The 17,661-nt window shown below is 32.1% G+C and overlaps 4 protein-coding genes across 6 annotated transcripts in view; all 4 read right to left on the bottom strand.

The window, feature by feature from the left end:
• Positions 1-1,273: 1,273 nt before the first annotated feature.
• Positions 1,274-3,639, bottom strand: LOC108558943 (cytochrome P450 4d2-like). Its single transcript, XM_017916076.1, has 7 exons — positions 3,448-3,639; positions 2,662-2,862; positions 2,422-2,604; positions 2,020-2,360; positions 1,738-1,972; positions 1,510-1,689; positions 1,274-1,458 (listed from the first exon to the last, which is right to left on the bottom strand). The coding sequence occupies exons 1-7, from the start codon at positions 3,599-3,601 to the stop codon at positions 1,304-1,306; spliced, it is 1,449 nt and encodes a 482-aa protein (XP_017771565.1). The 5' UTR covers positions 3,602-3,639; the 3' UTR covers positions 1,274-1,303.
• Positions 3,640-5,081: 1,442 nt separating this feature from the next.
• LOC108558436 (parafibromin-like) lies at positions 5,082-7,459 on the bottom strand. The gene is made up of 7 exons (XM_017915384.1): positions 7,272-7,459; positions 7,077-7,182; positions 6,881-7,000; positions 6,676-6,821; positions 6,215-6,606; positions 5,674-6,150; positions 5,082-5,609 (listed from the first exon to the last, which is right to left on the bottom strand). Exons 1-7 carry the CDS (start codon positions 7,397-7,399, stop codon positions 5,431-5,433), a joined length of 1,548 nt encoding a protein of 515 aa, XP_017770873.1. The 5' UTR covers positions 7,400-7,459; the 3' UTR covers positions 5,082-5,430.
• Positions 7,460-11,265: 3,806 nt separating this feature from the next.
• On the bottom strand, positions 11,266-12,413 carry LOC108558530 (parafibromin-like). The gene is made up of 6 exons (XM_017915504.1): positions 12,217-12,413; positions 12,046-12,151; positions 11,847-11,966; positions 11,669-11,796; positions 11,430-11,609; positions 11,266-11,372 (listed from the first exon to the last, which is right to left on the bottom strand). The coding sequence occupies exons 1-5, from the start codon at positions 12,345-12,347 to the stop codon at positions 11,519-11,521; spliced, it is 576 nt and encodes a 191-aa protein (XP_017770993.1). The 5' UTR covers positions 12,348-12,413; the 3' UTR covers positions 11,266-11,372; positions 11,430-11,518.
• Positions 12,414-15,111: 2,698 nt separating this feature from the next.
• LOC108559198 (nuclear hormone receptor FTZ-F1 beta) overlaps positions 15,112-17,661 on the bottom strand; it is a 38,620-nt gene continuing 36,070 nt past the window's right edge. For all 3 annotated transcript variants that reach the window (XM_017916504.1, XM_017916422.1, XM_017916581.1), the window contains exons 4-8: positions 17,361-17,584; positions 17,040-17,300; positions 16,722-16,974; positions 16,410-16,564; positions 15,112-15,480 (exon numbers count right to left, since the gene is read on the bottom strand). In XM_017916504.1, coding sequence (XP_017771993.1) covers positions 15,391-15,480; positions 16,410-16,564; positions 16,722-16,974; positions 17,040-17,300; positions 17,361-17,584 — 983 coding nt within the window. In that variant the 3' untranslated portion in view covers positions 15,112-15,390. The remainder of the gene's footprint in view (positions 15,481-16,409; positions 16,565-16,721; positions 16,975-17,039; positions 17,301-17,360; positions 17,585-17,661) is intronic.

Raw genomic sequence — 17,661 nt, 5'->3', positions numbered from 1 at the left:
TGCTTGTACATAAATGATCGTTTTAATTTCTCTATGCAGGTATGTCTCTTTTTGTGTGGTATATGTGTGTATGTATTTAGTTCCTCTAATAATAATAATAACTTATTGGCCAGACATAAATAAATAAAAAAAGAATACATTCTATAAATAAATGCTAATATCAACAACTAAATAATAATAACAATTCTCAAAACAAATAAATAAATTCTAACATAAATTTAAAAAAAAATGTATATTAATAGGCTGGCCAAAGGGCTATCGACCGAGGTCGTTCCGCCCGGGAACTTAATTATGGAACAATAAAAATATATATGAAAAACAGAAGAATGATGAAAAAAAAGTAGCGGAGAAGGAACAAGAAGGTATCAATCGAGGGACATTAGGTATTGGAATAGAGATAATGTGGGATATTTAAATTTGGGAAGGATGTTTGGGTTTTGAGGGGAACATAATTTAGAGAGGGAGACGATGTTGGACTGTTTGGATTTACATTTCAATGAGAGGGAAAGGTATCGGAAAGGTCAAGAAGAGGGACTATTTTGGTTTTGGAGTAAAGATCATTAGGAAGATTGTGTAGAAGATAATTAGGATGTCGTCTCAGTTCTGCACGAGTCTATATCGCGACTCGTGCAGAACTGTAGTTCCTTTATTAGTCCCGTTTCAAACAAATTTCAGAATTTCTCGTCAAACGTTCCAACATTATAACGTAAATATTTAATTCCTGGTTATAAGCAGGAATGATGTCACAATTAAACGAATTTATATAATTGCTGTCCAATTTCCACGCAATTTACATTTTGAGCAGTTGCGTTTTCAAATATAAAGTTAAGCAGCTTTATAAGTTTCTTTGATTGATTTTTCGTAGTAAAAAGTAATTAATTCAATTTTTTCTATAATTTTACTCAGTCAATTGTTTGGGAAGTGGATTATTAAGAAACAAATAACAAATTTGTTGAGCCTTTAAAAATGATGAAAATATAGATCAGAGTTGAAAAAAAGTTTTACTTTAAATTCCTTTAAATTAAATATGTACTATAAACTCATAAATATTCTAGATTACTGATCAAAATAAATTTATTATAATTGATTTTTCCATATACCAAAGAAATAATACAATCCAAATAATCTACATCAGTGTTTCTCAACCTTTCTGCTGCGCGACCCAACATATTTATTTGTAGTTGTGCTGCGATTTATTTGTTTTTTCGCAGTTCCTCACTTTCACACTTGTGATGGGTTACCATGGGTTAAGAAACGCTGGTCTAATGCTATCTTAATGTACTAATATTTTTGTATTATATAATTACCTAGGATGTAAATTAACGAAAACTCCATTAACAGATTTAAGAATTGCGAAATTTCCTAATATCATATCAAATCCGGGTACCGGGTTAATCTTAAAGTTCTTCAGGATTTTGACCACGGTATATTTCATAACCATCATGGCGTATTTTTTTCCTGAAATAATTCAATCATCAGCGCATTAAAAATATCTAAATCTAGACATACCTATGCAGTTTCGAGGACCAGCACTGAACGGGGCGAAACAAAACTCGTTCCTTTTGGCGCTGTTCTCCGGTGTGAATCTTTCCGGATCGAAATGATCGGGGTTGGGAAAATATTCAGGATCCCTGTGCAAACCGTGAAAGTGCACGCAAATGTTTGTCTTGGCCGGTATCAAACATCCATCTTAACAAAATAACTTTAAGTTTTTTAACAATTTGTATGTAAGCTTACCAATGGTGATGTCCTTCCGTAAAAGCCTCTCCGCGAAAGGTACTGGCGTATGTAGCCTCATGGATTCTTTAAGGACGCATTCCATATAAGGCAACTTATTTAATTTACTAAGCGTTATCTCCTCATTTCCGGAGATATTTTGATCGATTTCCTGGAACAATCTCTCCTGCACATCCTGATTCTTTCCAAGCTCGAAGATCGTCATGCTCAGAACCGAAGTAACGGTGTCGTGTCCCTGCAAATCCTCATTAAAATATGTTGCTCTTAGCGCATCAAACTTACCCCGAACATGAAGGTATCCACTTCATTTATAATTTCAGTTTTGGTCAAATAACCGTCTCTTGCGATTTTCAGGAACCAATCCATCATATCTTTAGGTTTGTTGTAATCTTCATCATGGAAATTCGCTATTTTCTCTTTGATCACGTTATTCACGAACAATTTCATCAACTCGATGTGCTCGTTCTGTTCTTTGCTGGCATCCATGAAACTGTACAGAAAATCGTTGCTCCTCACCAGAGAAAACAAGCGAAATAAGTGCAACTCGAAGAATCTTTTACCGGATTTTACGTATTGAAACTCGGGATTCAATTGAGCATTTATCTCATGACCCATCGCCGATTCTATATTACCCAAAAATAAATCGTTTTAATCGTATTTGTAAATTTTGCAATTTTAAATTACCGCAGATCAAATCCAACGAGTATAAATTAATTAATGGGAAGATATCAAAAGGAACTGAAACATTCTCCCTTATTTTGTCAACTAATATATCAGAAAGTCGCTGGAATATCGAGATGTAGCCCTTCAAAATGTTCGTGCTGAACATCGGATTCAAGAGTTTCCTGTGCTTTCGCCAGGTTGTTGCTATAATAATTGTCAAAATAAATATGTGTATGTATGTGTCTTATTTGTAAGCATTGCCATCGGTCACCAGAATTCCATTTCCAAGCCAAACCCTCAGGAATCTATAGAGTCGCGTCCTGTGTATGTGCTCCGAAGATCCTAATATTATTTCCATATATTTGGCTCCTGATATCATAACCGTCGGGTATTCAGTGTTGTTCCAGAAACGCAATATCGAGCCGTGCTCTTCGAACAACCGTTGCATGTTCTTCAAAAAATCTGTACAAATTACAACGAAATAAAACACGAATCAATATTTTTAAATTGAACTATTTAGATTTAATTAAGTTTATCATCTAATTAACTTAGATGTATTAAGTCCCTAAAAAAATACATCATAATTTTAAAAATTAATTGTACCATTTTAATATAGTTAGAAATATGTTTTATTAGCCCCAATTTCGGCCATGGATCTACCAAGCAGAGCATTTTTGGTATTCACTTGTGAAAGTTTAATAACTTTTCACTGAGCCAATGATTTTAAATCCCATTTCTCAATATTTCGCTTTTACTCATATATTTCTCATTACATTGTTGAATCTGAATCATTTATTTAATTATTTAGTCTCTTTTAGGCTTTACATCAATAAATTATTTTTATTATTGTTGTTGTTGTTACTGTGCTTGTATAATCAATTTTACAACTGTCATTGTTTACATTTTTTTTTATTCTTAAGATTCGGTGAAATATTATTTTTTGCTGAATCAACGTTGTTTATTTCTAGTATCAATATATTATAATTATTTATATGTTTTAATAACTTAATATTGTTATCTAAAAAGTTTAAAATTAATCTGACATACCTACAGGATTGTTTCCAAATTCTAGAATTGTTCCAATAAACGGATAGTTCTTAGGTCCCGGCAAATTCAGAACATCCTTGCAACGTCTGCGGACTTGCCATGATTTGAAATAACAAATACCAATTAGAATCACGATCAGAATAAACTTCAACATTTTCACGCGCTCATGTCAAACTTTTTGAAGAGTATGATCAGTTCCTCCACAAACCTACAATATATACACACAATTTACAATTTACACAATCAGTGCATGATATGAAATATTTGAATATTCTTTTCAAGTGAGATGCACTGATTTCATTTTTCTATGATGGAAATCCGAAAATTTGTGTGATTCATCATATTGTTGCACAAACTGCAAGTAATCTTTCATAAATGAGTGATGAAATAAATGATTAGGTTTCTTTAGTACTTTTTGCTTCTTTTTCTGCTATACATTAAAATTTGACTTTGTTGTCAGTTAGTAACCATATTTTATAAATTACTTTCTTAGTACCAGAGAGTCGAACCGGAATCGAACCATAATCGTAACGTAAAATTGCTCAATTAAGAAAATTTTAATTAAGGTTAATTTCGGTTCAATTATTATTTTTTCATTCAATTAATTAATATTCGCTTTCTTCCATGTTTGATATTTGATGGTCGTGTGCTAAAACTTTGCTTTGAATACTCCGAATTCTTTTTTCAAATAAATAAATAATAAACAAAACCATAAAGGCCGAATTCTGTGGGAACGCTTAATAATCAATATAAATAAAGCCCTTCTCCCGTTTTCATCACTTCAAAAACAAAAACCTCTCAAACAACCACCGGCTTGCGCAACTAACATTAGAACAAACTGAAATGAAAGTCATTAAAAATGATATTAATGTAAATATAACCGAAGACACATTACAATGCGCATGTGTTGAACTAGTCACTAATTAAGGTTTATTTCTTTTGAAATTTCAATTTTTTAATTGATAACAATAGTAAGAAAGGAATTTGGTAACTAAAATTATACCAAAATTTGAAATGATTTAGTAATTATAAATGCGTCAAACGCTATTTAAATTTAAATTAATTAATAATTGGTTCAAGATTTTTCTTCGCGTTGTTATTATTATTAAATAATTTCATAACAAAGTAAATAGGTTTAAAGTGCATCATTATTAGTCAAAACGTAAACAAAGTTTTCTGTCAGTTAAATACATCTATAAATATAAACAAATTTACTTTACTGTAATAAGTGTATTTGTTAAGATTGTCTTCTAACTATAATAAATAAAAGCAAATCATTTATTTTTTTGTAATAGAATATTTATTTATTGTAACTTTAAAACAGTACAAAACAAATTGGTAATAAGTTGGAAATTGGAAGTATTTCCTCCATGCCAACAATAGAAAATAATTTCCTAAGCTACATTTAGAAAGAACAAAAACAAAAGAAATTCTAAACTAATAATCAATTATCGATTATTATCATGCATCTAAATAAATTGCATTACCTTATCCGAACGTATACAAAAAATAGAACGAGAGTGAAAAAAGAAAATAATTCATCTTAGATATTTATAGCTTATAAAGAATATAATTTATTTCTAATAAAAATTCAACAATTATTTTTTACAATTAATGTCTCATTAAACCGATTTTATCTTGTCTTTCATAAATTCGGTTTAAACATTGTTTTTTTTTCTTCACATTTTATACAATGTTTGCTTTCTACATTTTCGGGGATATTTCGAACTGAAAAAAAAATATATAAGTGTCTAGTCAATCATCCGTCACTACTAATGTATTAAGAAAACTGTAGATAAAATCCATTGAATGAATTATGATTCTGTATAAAATAAAAAAATGATATATGATTTCATGAATACACATAAAAATAAACATTCGCGGGATACTCTGTACATAATATACAATGATGATTCACTCATCACATAGTTTTTTTTATATATATAAAATTCATCGTTACATATATAAAACTTAATCGCTGTCTCAGAACCTCAGATGAGGTTTATACTGCAATATGTATTTGTCCAGTTTCTCCCAGAAGACCATCAGAGCGGCCCTATCCAAATGCCTTTTCGTCCGGGAAAGCTGAATGACAGTGACAGACCAACGAGCAACGTTGCTATCAAGTTTCATTTCGTCGTACTTCAGATGGAAAGCGCAAACTGAAAGTAAAGAAAACAAATGTTAATATGATGTAAATTAGATTTGTCTTTAAGGTGTACTTACTTTTTGCGAATATCTCAGTGGGATTCTCCCATGGGTAGCCTTTGAATTGCCACGCTGGTCCCATGACAAATACAGCTACAACGCGATCCCAATCGCTAGGGCTCAACTTGGCGGGATTATCCACCACCCTGTAAGGTACCGTCACTCCATTGCGTTGTCTTTGCAACAACACTTCATTGTCGCGACGAGCGCCCTCAGCCTTCTTCACCTCAATAGAAACAAATTTCAAATCCTGCAAAACATCTTTCACATTGTACATGGAAACCAGGGAGGACGCGCCTGCAGGTATAATAATGATAGGTGTCCTGGAGACACGTTTGGTCCCGGATTGGGGTCTTTGCTGCTGCTGATTGGCAGGTTGTGGTGTCGTAGGTAGGGAAGCGGTCGGAGGACGTGTCTTCACCGAACCCTCCGTCACCGACTTAAGCGTCATACCATGGTAAGTACCTTTGGTATCGATCTCGAAGCCTTCAGTCTCTGTAAATAAGAATTAACAAATTAATAAACATATTCAAAATGGATAATAACGTAAACCACGAACCTTCTTTCTTTCTAATAAACCTTTCCTGATCGTAACGATTGTATACAGCAGGTTGAGCCATGAGTCTGATTGGTGTCTGACGAGGCGTAGCCACTGGGGCTTGTTGCATGGGCCGTTGCCTGCCCTCCTCGCGAGCTTTTATACTGTGTAACATGGCAAAAATATTTTTAGCAAAGGTCTTTCCGTTCGACTGCAAGATGGTCGTTCGCGTCCGCCACTGCCTTTCTCTGCTTATGATATCTTTGGTAACATCTACATCCAGATCTAAAATGGCCCTAATATCATACTCCTGGCCTATATCGTCGTTCCCTTTAATGGTAGTCCTCTTTTTCGCCAAACGTTTAGCTTTGATGGCGGCAATCTTCTCCACAGACATAGCCTCTGACAGAGACCTTGAAATTAAAAAAAAACAAATCGTTGTATTAATATATAGCTATTTTAAAATCGCTAAAACTACTTACTTGATATTATCGACTGTGACTGAAGCCTCCTTAGGCGCGTCCAGCCTGGCAGCCAGTTGCTCTCGCACCTTCTGCACATGGAAATCCTCAAAACGAGGCTTCTTTGCAATATTTTCTGGTCCATCATATTCAGCAGATCTTTTCACCTAAAACAAAAATAATAAATATTGCGTTTTTTTTTAAATTGAATACAATCATAACATACCTGAGTGGGCAATTCTAAAGGAGCACTCTTATCAATGGCATTACAATTTGTGCTTTCACCATTCAAGTAGGCCAGTAGATCCTTCCTGTCAGGTCTCCTTACAACAGGTATATTCTCAGCCTAAAGCAAAAAAAAAACAAAAAATAGTATTAATAATGGGAATCTAATAAAGCATTCTGCGAAAGATATAACTTACAGCTGCTTGCTTCACGTAAACAGGATGGGTAAGTGAAATGTTCTTGAGGATGAAGAGCAAACATTCCAACGTATAGTATTCCTTGGTGGTGCCGTCTTTGCCAGCCCTGAAAAAGATCAGATGGTAACATTATTTACAAATATAAACAACTGCGCGAACTCTAAAAAGTTAGGTTATGTTTTGCATTTTACTAACCACATCAGGTAATTGGTCTTCACGTTTTTCGGCCAGGAGAACTCGCCGAAGATGATCTGGCTATCCCTTTCGATGATTTTCTTCTTGTTAACATTGTACTGTCGGAGTAAACTCAGCGGGTCGGCCATTTTTGCGTACGACCGAAACTTGTCACAAACACTAACAAAACAACTACTGTCACTGACTGATGCTGGTTCGAGGTTTGCCTATCGTATTTATGTCATTCGAGTTGCAGTACTGCCAACCGATAGAGTGGGGGTAGGCCACCCCCTACCAATAGGGGTTGAAATGGTTCAAGAATATACCTGTTTGATATTAACAGACGGAAAGGGTTTATGACCCCGCAACAAAAGAGAACGTACAAAAAAAAAACAAGTATATACAATAATAATTGTTACAAAATTTATTAAAAAAATACAAACTTTGTTTATACTAGAAATATAGTTTTACATGAAAAATATGGAAATATAATGATTCTCTATTAGAACAAAGATAATTTGTTTAACAATTTGATAGTTCACACAATTAACAAATGAAGAAAATTGGGGTTGATAGTCATATTTTAGAAAAACTCGTAACAAATATAGATAAATAGCAACAAAACATCTTGAAACAATGTTTTTAATGTATTCATATGAAATATAATTCAAAACAATTAAACCAAAAATAGAAGCAGCAAAGATATTAAATATATATTGAAGTTTACTTTAACTTGATTTTGGTTATGTTTTGTTACTATATATATTTAGAAAATCATCGCATATCTGCACATTCAAAACTATAAATTAATTTTGTCACGTATGAATATTACCAAATTTATGATTAAACTATACATTTGTATATTAATTTAGTTATTTTTAATAATTCCGAATATTCTGATTATTTCTCAGGTATTGTATTCAAATATACTCATTAAATCTTTAATATATAGTTCAACTTTTTCTCTAATTTCGCGTTTGTGTAATGATTGATAAAATACATTACAAATTTTTAAATTATAAATGTACTTTTTGTAATTATAATGATTGTGTGTGTACGTGTGACTTATATATGTTTTAATATTTTTAGATAAGACATTACATTTTAGTTTTAACATTAATTTCGTTCGAATATTATTTATTTTATATTTATTATTGGTAAAATATCTATATTCAATATTCCAACAAAATAAGAATTTCAGAATTCCGATCGTAAAAATTTACGATGCGAGATTTCTTAGAAAATAATTTGCATTCATCCTAAAGCATTAAACCTATTAATATTATGTTATTTTGTGTATACACGATTCAATATACGGGTAATTCCTCAAAGGAAATGCTTCAACCTCACTAGAAGTGACTTATATACGTTTTAATATTTTTAGATAAAACATTAAATTTCAGTTTTAACATTAATCTGTTGATAACTTTCAGTTGATTTGCATAAATTAAAACTATAAATTTACGAAAATTATTGAAACAATTTGATGAATTGTTAGAATATTTTATTAATCATAAATATTACCAAATATGTTGTTGTACTATAAATTTATATATCATTGAAACAATTTTAATATGTTTTCAAAGAAATCCAAACAACATTTTTATTTTTTAACAATGTTCAGGTAACAAAGGTGTTAAAGTTGTAATTTAAAATCTAGTCGAACATCAAAGATACCGGTATAAATTTTGGTTTAATATTATTTAACAAATCCCCGTTTTGTTTTCAGTTATAAAATTGAAAAGAAATAAACCTTAATTAATTATTTTATTATTAAAAACGAAAACAAAATGCAATTTTTAATAATACAACACAATGTCGAAATTGGTGAATAACTACATAAATAAAACATTACCAACGAAGTTTTATTATCGCCAAATAAAAATATGAAAACATTCTAAATGGTATCGAAATCATCCGAATTCAGACGAAAATTGTTCCTCTCTCTATAAACCGATTTTATAATTTTGTTCCATTTTTTAAATTGAACAATTCCGATTATAGTTTTCTGTTTGGTTCGACTCTCTGCTTTTAATATCACAATTTTTTGGATGACCCTCAAATACAATTTTCCTAAGGACTCTTAACAATTCTTAATCCGACACTGACGACAAGCATTGGTAATCACTCTCTATAAAATTAGAGTAAACAAATTAAAGTTGCATATCCTGAATCAGCGTTTTACAAACTGTGAGGCGCGGACTAGTCTAAGAGTAGACGCGTATATTAGTCACAGTGAGCAATTTTCCAACTGACTGCTAAAGTTTTATCTTTTTTATGAAATGGAGCCCCTTAAAGCGCCCCTAAAGGATTAATTATTTTTAAGGGAGGCGCAGTAACATCAAGTTTGGAAACCACTGCACTAAATGATGCATGCAATTTACTTTACTTTACTAAGATTGGAAATATTTAATATTTTAGGGTGTAAATAACAAGTAATATTGGGGTCAATAAAATATGAGAATGAATACTTTGAATAATTTAAAAAAAAGTGTACTATAATATAATTGCACTTTTTTTTAAAATTCCATTAATGCTGTTATTAATATTATCTATTCATTTGTTAATTAATCTTCACCAAATAAGTTTTAATTAACTACTGGTTAGATGATTAAAGTAAACAGAGAACATTGTTTACTTTTCTTTGGTATTAATAAAAGCGACAAGTAATGTCGAATTACCAATTAAGACAATAAGGCACGTGTGTAGAAGCCCCTAACTACATACATTTTCCTATAGTGTTTTAATCAGAGAGTCGAACCGAAATTAATTTCGTTGCTGTTTCGATTTGTCTAAAAATGTCGGTAACTATTGAAAATAGAAAAGAAATAACCTTAATTAAAATATGAAAATAGATGAAAAATATTTGTAAGTAAATATTTTGTTTATTTTAATCTATTTTTTCAAATTTATTCAGTCAGTACGGAATTTAACATATATAAAAATAAAAACCATGAGAAAGCATGGTAAGATAAGTATATTTTAAAAATTTTAAAATTCCCCGACTTACAAACTAATTCGACTTACGAACTAAATTTTGGAACGGAACTAGTTCGTAGCCCCCAACTTAAGATACCTGTAACTATAATTCACCTTATCAAAATGTACCATTTTCATTGAAACAATTTTAATATGTATTCAAAGAAATAAATCTTAATTAACAATTTTTAATAATGTCAAAATTGATTGAAATTTTTAATTTCGAATGTCTATATAAATAAAACATTACCAACGAAGTTTTCTTATCGCCAAATAAAAATATGAAAACATTCTAAATGGTATCGAAATCATCCGAATTCAGACGAAAATTGTTCTTCTCTCTATAAACCGTCATATGTATTATACCGACAAGCATTCTAAATCAGCACTCTATAATATTAGAGTAAACAAATTAAAGTTGCATTACTAAATCAGCGTTTTCCAAACAGTGAGGCGCGGACTAGTCTAAGAGTAGACGCGAATATTAGTCACAGTGAGCAATTTTACAAATGACTGCTATCTTTTATCTTTTTTATGAAATGGAGCCCCTAAAGGATTAAATTAAGGGAGGCGCAGTAACATCAAGTTTGGAAACCACTGCTCCAAATGATGCATGCAATTTACTTAAGTAGGCGTAAACACAACTTTCTAAAACAATCACACACAGCATTAAATTGTACTGAAAATATCTGTTGAAATTTGAAGTATACATGAAAATAAACACGGCTAATTAATTTACTTTGCATTCATATGAATTAAAACACAAAAATAAAATTAAAAAATAGTTTTTAATTAATAAAATTCATTATCAAAGAAACACAACATAAACAAAGAAATAGAACATTAAATAAACATAATATAATATGAACAAAGAAAAACAAGATAAAAATTCTGTAAAAATAACCTAATACAAATAAATACTGTATTTTATTTGAATCAAATATAACTATGAATAACGAGAAAATAATTGCACAATGCTTCAACTTCTATATTATTTATTTTATATTTATTATTTGTAAAATATCTATATTCAATATTCTAACAAAATAAATATTACTGGGCTTCCAGAATTCAGATCGTAAAAATTTACGATGCGAGATTTCTTAGAAAATATTATCAGGTCCATCATAATTTGCATTCGTCCTAAAGCATTAAACCTATTAATATTATGTTATTTTGTGTATACACGATTCAATATACCTGAGCGGGTAATTCCTCAAAGGCAATGCTTCCACCTCACAAATATATCATGTCATGTTCTTGAGGATAAAGAGCATGCACTAGAAGTACTATTGGTCTGTACCGATAATCCTCTTCTTTGCCAGGCGCTTAGCTTTGATAGCAGCTATCTTCTCCACAGACATTACTTCCGTCAACGACCTAGAAAATCGTTGTCTTGTTAATAATAAAGAAATATTTAAAACTTTAAAATTAATTACTTGATGCTATCAATTGCGACTGAAGTTTCCTTAACCGCGTCTTCTATTTGCTCACGCACGTGGAAATCGTCAAAGTGCGGTTTCTTAGTTGTAGTATCAGGTTCATCGTGTGCTGCAGGTCTTTTCACCTGAATTATATAATTAATCTATGTTTTTAATGTAACATAAAGCTAAATACTTGAGTTGGTAATTCTATTGGAGCACTCTCATCAATGGCTGGGCAACTTGTACTTTTACCATTCAAGTAGGCCAACAGCTTCTTCCTATCTGGCCTCTTCACAGCAATCATCTTCTCGTCCTGAATGTAGCAAATAATAATAATGCCTTTCATCCTATTCCAATGAACAATTAAAGAAAAAAGAAATAATTTAACTTACAGCTGCCTGTCTTGCATAAACTGGATGGGCCAATGAAATGTTTTTGAGTATGTAAAGTAGGCTTTCCAAAGTGTAGTGTTCTTTTGTCTTACCATCCTTGCCAAACCTGATAACGAGTATTATTTACAACTTATCTCAGTGGTTAGGTTATGTTCCTATTATTGTACTCACCCCCAGATCTGGCAGTTGGTCTTGGCATTTTTCGGCCAGGAAAACTCGCCGAAGATGATCTGATCATCCCTCTCGATGATTTCCTTCTTGTTAACATTGTATTCTCGGAGAAGAGTCAGTGGGTCCGTCATCTTTGCGCACCTCCAGAAATTGTTATAAGAACAATTGCAAACTATTGTAGTATTGTGTACAATAATGTCATTTGTAACAATACAGCGAATTACAGTTCTCATCATTGCCGACATCAGTTTAAAAATTCAAAATTAAATTACAAATTTTAGGCTTATCAACAAATGAAACTAACTTAAAGATTTGACTAAATCGCAAGAGAACATTAAACTATTCAAATTGTTACTGTACTTATTAGTATTGAGCTACATATTCCTATATTTAAATGAACCAATGATAAAACAGCTGTCAAACAAGTTCAAACTAATTTGAAAGTTTTTTTTAATTATATTTGTTATATAATCAAAAAAAAACTTTCAAGCCAGTGACGTAAATTCAGTCAATATTATTTTTTTGAAATATCTAAATAACAATTAAAATTGTGGACATGATTTTCAACGATTTAATAAATTATTTTCCTTTTTTTATTTGTTTCCTTCAAATACCATTAATATATTTCTATATTGTCTTCGAATTTGTATTTAATCCTATTATTAGAATATTAGACCAGCGTTTCTCAACCAACAAATAAATATGTTTATAACATAAATTGAAAATATAAAAGAAGAACTGTAACAATTGAAATATGGGTTGTGAAACGCTGTATATACTATATAGAGAGAATATCTCGTTACAAAATATTTAAAATATCCTGATGTTATGAAAACAGTGTTATACATTGTAAATTACATTCGCACCAATGCAAAAAATCATGGACAATTCAAAAATTTCCTTGCGGAATTAAAGGACAAAGAACTTTCAAATGACTTTAATTTATTTTGCATTGTTAGATGGTCATCTAGCTACAACGTATTAAATCGTTTTGTAGATTTGTTTGATTCGATAACTGCATTTCTAAAAGAAAAGGAAATAACCTATTCAGAATTAGACGATGACGAGTGGTTGCAAGACTTAATGTTTTTGACTGATTGTGACTGATGTCATGGAACATTTGCAAACACTAAATTTACAATTGCAGAGGAAAGATAAAATAATATCTGATTTCACACAGTGCATATTTAGTTTTCAAACTAAATTAAAACTTTTTCAAAAGGACATTAAAAATAAAACATTTTGTCATTTTCAAAAGCATCTGGAGAATTCGAATTAATAGAGATGCAAGAAGCTCTACAATTAAAATATAAGTCGACGTCGATTTTGGAAATTTGTACCAGAATCGAAGTATCCAGAATTAAAAAAAGGCTGCTTGTCGAATTATTTCAATATTCGAAAGAACGTACTTATTTGAATCAGTTTATTCCACTTTAAAAAGCGGTCAGTATTAACTAACTAGCATCTCAAAGAATTACTGAGAATTGCTGTCACAAATTATTAACCAAATTTTAAAGAATTATTAAGAGAAGTAAAATAAATGTGTTTAGTTTTTAATATTTATATTCAATATTTTGTACTTTTATTTATATGTTATCAATAAATATAATTTTTGTAAAAAAAAATGTTTATACCTTTTTTGCATACGTTTTAAATACGTATTTAATTGTGGCAAGCGAAAAATTTCAAATTTTGAAAAAAGGCTCTGATTATCAAGGAGCTTGGCCACCCCTGGTATATAGGATCAGTCATAATTAGTGGATTACAATAAAATTCAAATTTTTTATCAAGTACTATATATTTATTCAATACAAAAATGGTTTTTTTTGTTGTAAAATTGCTAGCAAAATTACAAGTAAAAAATATTTTTAGAGCTAATAATAGACGCATTTGATGCACATATATATATTTATAAAAGGAAGGCCTCTCCGATCTATTCAAAATCCAAAAAAGATTAAGATATCATTGACGAGTGGATTGGTGTAAATCTAACGTAAGAGCTAACAGAATCTAAACACATTTCGAAATATATAAAAGTTCAAAAATATATATATATTTATAATATAGTAAGAGCGGCGAACGATTTAATTTAAAGTACGGATAGGATTATCAAAGAAACGAGATAATTGAATAAAACCACTTGGCACAATTTCGATTTCTCCAAAGGAATCAACAGTTTTTGTTTTTTTTTCTTTCTTTTAAAAAGGAATAATTCTATAAATAAATTAAAGAGTACAAAGGGTGTGTGTGTGTGTGTATTTGTGTGTGTATGTGATCCGGCTACGAAGTTAAGCTATTTATAACAATAGCCAACGAGTATATTATATATTTACACGGTGCCTGAAACTCTTCGGTCATTTTTTTTATGTTTTGTGCTATAGGATAGGACTCTCGCGTGCTTCTGTCTCTTCATCTCGATATATATATATATATGTCAATAATAATAAATATCACATCGTAAACTTAATTAAAGCTCGTTTTCTCATTTACGTTTCAATTCGTCTCCTTCGTTCAGCTTAAAGCGTTCCATCGATTCATAAGTAAATTGCAATACGTTCATATATTTGAAGCAAGGTGTCCTATCCCGCGGTTCTTGATGGTTTCGAAGTGTTCCAAAAAAAAAGAAGCAAAATCAATTTGTGTCGTCCATTTTTTACACCAAGAGGGGAAAAAAATAATAATATATATTTTTATAAAAAAAACTGCCTCGTCGTCTTAAAGCTACGTTTACACTAAAATTATGAAGACTTAAAACGAAATCATCACAGACTCATTAAATTAGCCTGCTATATATTCATATATAAATATATATGTTGTTTTGTTTATTTGTATATAATATATATATATAAAAAAATATCAAAATATAATTACTTATCGCGTATTTTATATACAATTTTTTCTTTTTAATCTTCCGCGTTTGATTTGTATCTTTATTTGTTTCGTTTCGTTTTTTTTTGCGCATCAGTTATTGTTTATCGTCGAAATCATCGTTCGGGAATGCGGTAAGAATTTCTGGTCAGGTGACGACTGTCCAGAACGAGAGAAAACAAAAACAAAATAAGAGAACTAAGTACGTTAGGTTTCCACTTATATAGTCTAAGGAGTAACAAGCAAAAAATACTGTCTGTAAGTAAGAACCCGCCACCAACAAAAAAAGCATATAAGGCACATCTCTTAGTGGTCTCCTCGCAACAGCTCCATCAGCAGGCTGAAGCTCGGCCCTTCTCCGTCTCGGGATTTTATTGTCAACAGCTCCTTTCCAACCTAAAACAGAGAAAACATTAACTATTTTTTTCAGATTCTGAAGTAATGCTGAATATTAATGCAAATTGATATTAACTAGGTAGTTAACATTAAAAACACGCTAATATTCAACTGGTAAGACGTTCTTTGTTCTTAGTCTATATCAGTATGTCAAACTTTTTTAACTCACGGTACACATCTACTCGACTAATTTATTTTGCGGCACACTAAATAAAAATCCCAATATATAATAAACCTCTCATGGTACACTGATAGAAGACACTGGTCTATATGAATCACATTTTACAAGTACCTGCACTTTTCGTACTATTTACAAAGTACACGTTGAAGTACATTGTATTCATTTTGTATACAGGTGACTTCGCATGTAAGATGAAGAGACATAAATTAGATGTTTGTTGTTAAGAGTTAATGAACAGAGAGAACTACAACAACCTTAATCCGACCCTGACTAGATGTATGTTCCCGAAAATTTCATAACAATTTCATCGCTCGTGACAAAAGAAAAATTAACTTTTGCCTCCGATTCAGTTTTTATAATTTAACAAAATAAGAGTTAATAATATTTAATACTTTTTCGGGTTGCAAAGATTGTTATGTGAATAAGTTTTTTTTTTATGTTTTTAGAACGTTTGGATTGTAATTATTATGTGAACGAGCAGCAATTTCTTAACTTTTGGCAACGATCCTTAAAGAATTACTCGAAAGTGCTAAGTGCTATTCTTGATGGAGATTGACGTGCTTATTTAATAGCTGCATCGTAAACAAACCCAGATGCGCTGCAATGCATCCGTATTATTGCAAGCAGCGAGCGTTCATTGAAGGAAATCAAGCTGCTTATGTTATTCCTCCGTAACAAAAACATGTGGTAATTACATTTATTGGCCACGGTTATGTCCACCGGCGTTACAAACAGAGCGAATACATACCTGGCAAGTTCTTTGTAATTCGGGGATCCTCAATAGCAGTTCACCGAACTTTGCCGGACTCTCTGGATAGTGCGTGAGCGTGTAGTCCTGCAGGGCCTTCAGAGCTTTCTCTTGCGACTCCCTCACTTTCTCCGCCTCCCTCAGCTCCGAGGTGTCTATAAATAAACCGCAAATGATAAATAATGCATCTAATAGCTCGGCCGACCATTGTCTGTTATTATTATAAATTATGATCATTGTCTTTGGGGAGATTTACGAAGGCAGCTTTACGAGCGCCATTAACTATTTACATATTGAAAACTCGCTTCTTACCTGATGTAAGCAGAACGATAACTTTCATGGCAACGTATTCGTATTGATCCACGCGGAGCCTCCTCAGCTGCTCGGTGAAGTTCAGCATTCGTTCGATGAACGCCTGCATTCCCATATCTCTCGCCTGGGCCAGAGTTATGCTCTTCCCAAGAGACACGCGGATCTCCCCGGGCGTAGTCATCGAGCGGAAACAGCACGAGAAGAGGAGCAGCTCGCACCAAGAATTGATCAGCAAGCAAATTTGATCATCGATCTGCAACATTTCAAGAACATTTATAATTCAACTTTTAGGACAAACCTTGCATATTTGAAACTTACGGAAATGTTTTTAAACAGTGGCAAGCTTTTGCACCATTTGACGATTTTGTAAAGGCGATGATCGGCGATATTGCACAGGTTCGTGAGGAAGTCGGGGTTCGTGTTTGCAGAACAAGCGAGGGCGGTTCCGGCAAGCAATGGATGGGTGGATAGGTTGTGCACCGCACCACTACTTCCCTCCTTACCGAGGTGTCCTTCGCTGTTCAGCTTGTTCAATTCCAGCTCGTTGTAGTGCCACAGATGCTCCACGTCCATTATTTCCTAACAAATACACATATTTGTAGACCATTCACGTCGAATCCGAGTGCAAAATCCACTTACTTGCAATAGCGGCGGGACATTCTTGTTCATGCGCTTCGAGTGTAACACTGAGTCCTGGGGCTCCAATTTGACGGTCATATTGGGCAGATGGGAATCGCTGCCCATCCCCTGCCTCAGGTCGCTCGAACTCGCCCTGAACTCCGGATGACTAGCCAACGTCGGCGGCAGCGAGTACGAACATTGATACGTGGACCTTCCGCCCCTCGTCCGATCTTCCCTAATTGCTAAAGAAGTATTTATGTTAGTAATAGTTTCAACGTGATATTGGGATTGGGAATATGAATGGAGATGAGGATGATCG

The sequence above is a fragment of the Nicrophorus vespilloides genome, unplaced genomic scaffold (assembly GCF_001412225.1).
Source record: "Nicrophorus vespilloides isolate i.1.1-1 unplaced genomic scaffold, Nicve_v1.0, whole genome shotgun sequence".
NCBI lineage: Eukaryota > Metazoa > Arthropoda > Insecta > Coleoptera > Silphidae > Nicrophorus > Nicrophorus vespilloides.
Note: the sequence above shows the minus strand (reverse complement) of the source record. Positions and strands in the feature narration are given on the sequence as shown.

Excerpts from the sequence above, each read along its gene's own strand:
- LOC108558436 (XM_017915384.1), bottom strand. The coding sequence starts at position 7,399 with ATGGCCGACCCGCTGAGTTTACTCCGACAGTACAATGTTAACAAGAAG. Across the intron at positions 6,607-6,675 it reads GTCACAGTCGATAATATCAA|GTCTCTGTCAGAGGCTATGT; the intron begins GTAAGTAGTTTT and ends TTTAATTTCAAG. Across the intron at positions 5,610-5,673 it reads CACTGAGATATTCGCAAAAA|TTTGCGCTTTCCATCTGAAG; the intron begins GTAAGTACACCT and ends CTTTACTTTCAG.
- LOC108558943 (XM_017916076.1), bottom strand. The coding sequence starts at position 3,601 with ATGTTGAAGTTTATTCTGATCGTGATTCTAATTGGTATTTGTTATTTC. Across the intron at positions 2,863-3,447 it reads ATTTGGAAACAATCCTGTAG|ATTTTTTGAAGAACATGCAA; the intron begins GTATGTCAGATT and ends TAATTTGTACAG. Across the intron at positions 2,605-2,661 it reads TGGAATTCTGGTGACCGATG|CAACAACCTGGCGAAAGCAC; the intron begins GCAATGCTTACA and ends CAATTATTATAG.
- LOC108558530 (XM_017915504.1), bottom strand. The coding sequence starts at position 12,347 with ATGACGGACCCACTGACTCTTCTCCGAGAATACAATGTTAACAAGAAG. Across the intron at positions 11,967-12,045 it reads TTTATGCAAGACAGGCAGCT|GACGAGAAGATGATTGCTGT; the intron begins GTAAGTTAAATT and ends TGCTACATTCAG. Across the intron at positions 11,797-11,846 it reads CAATAGAATTACCAACTCAA|GTGAAAAGACCTGCAGCACA; the intron begins GTATTTAGCTTT and ends TATATAATTCAG.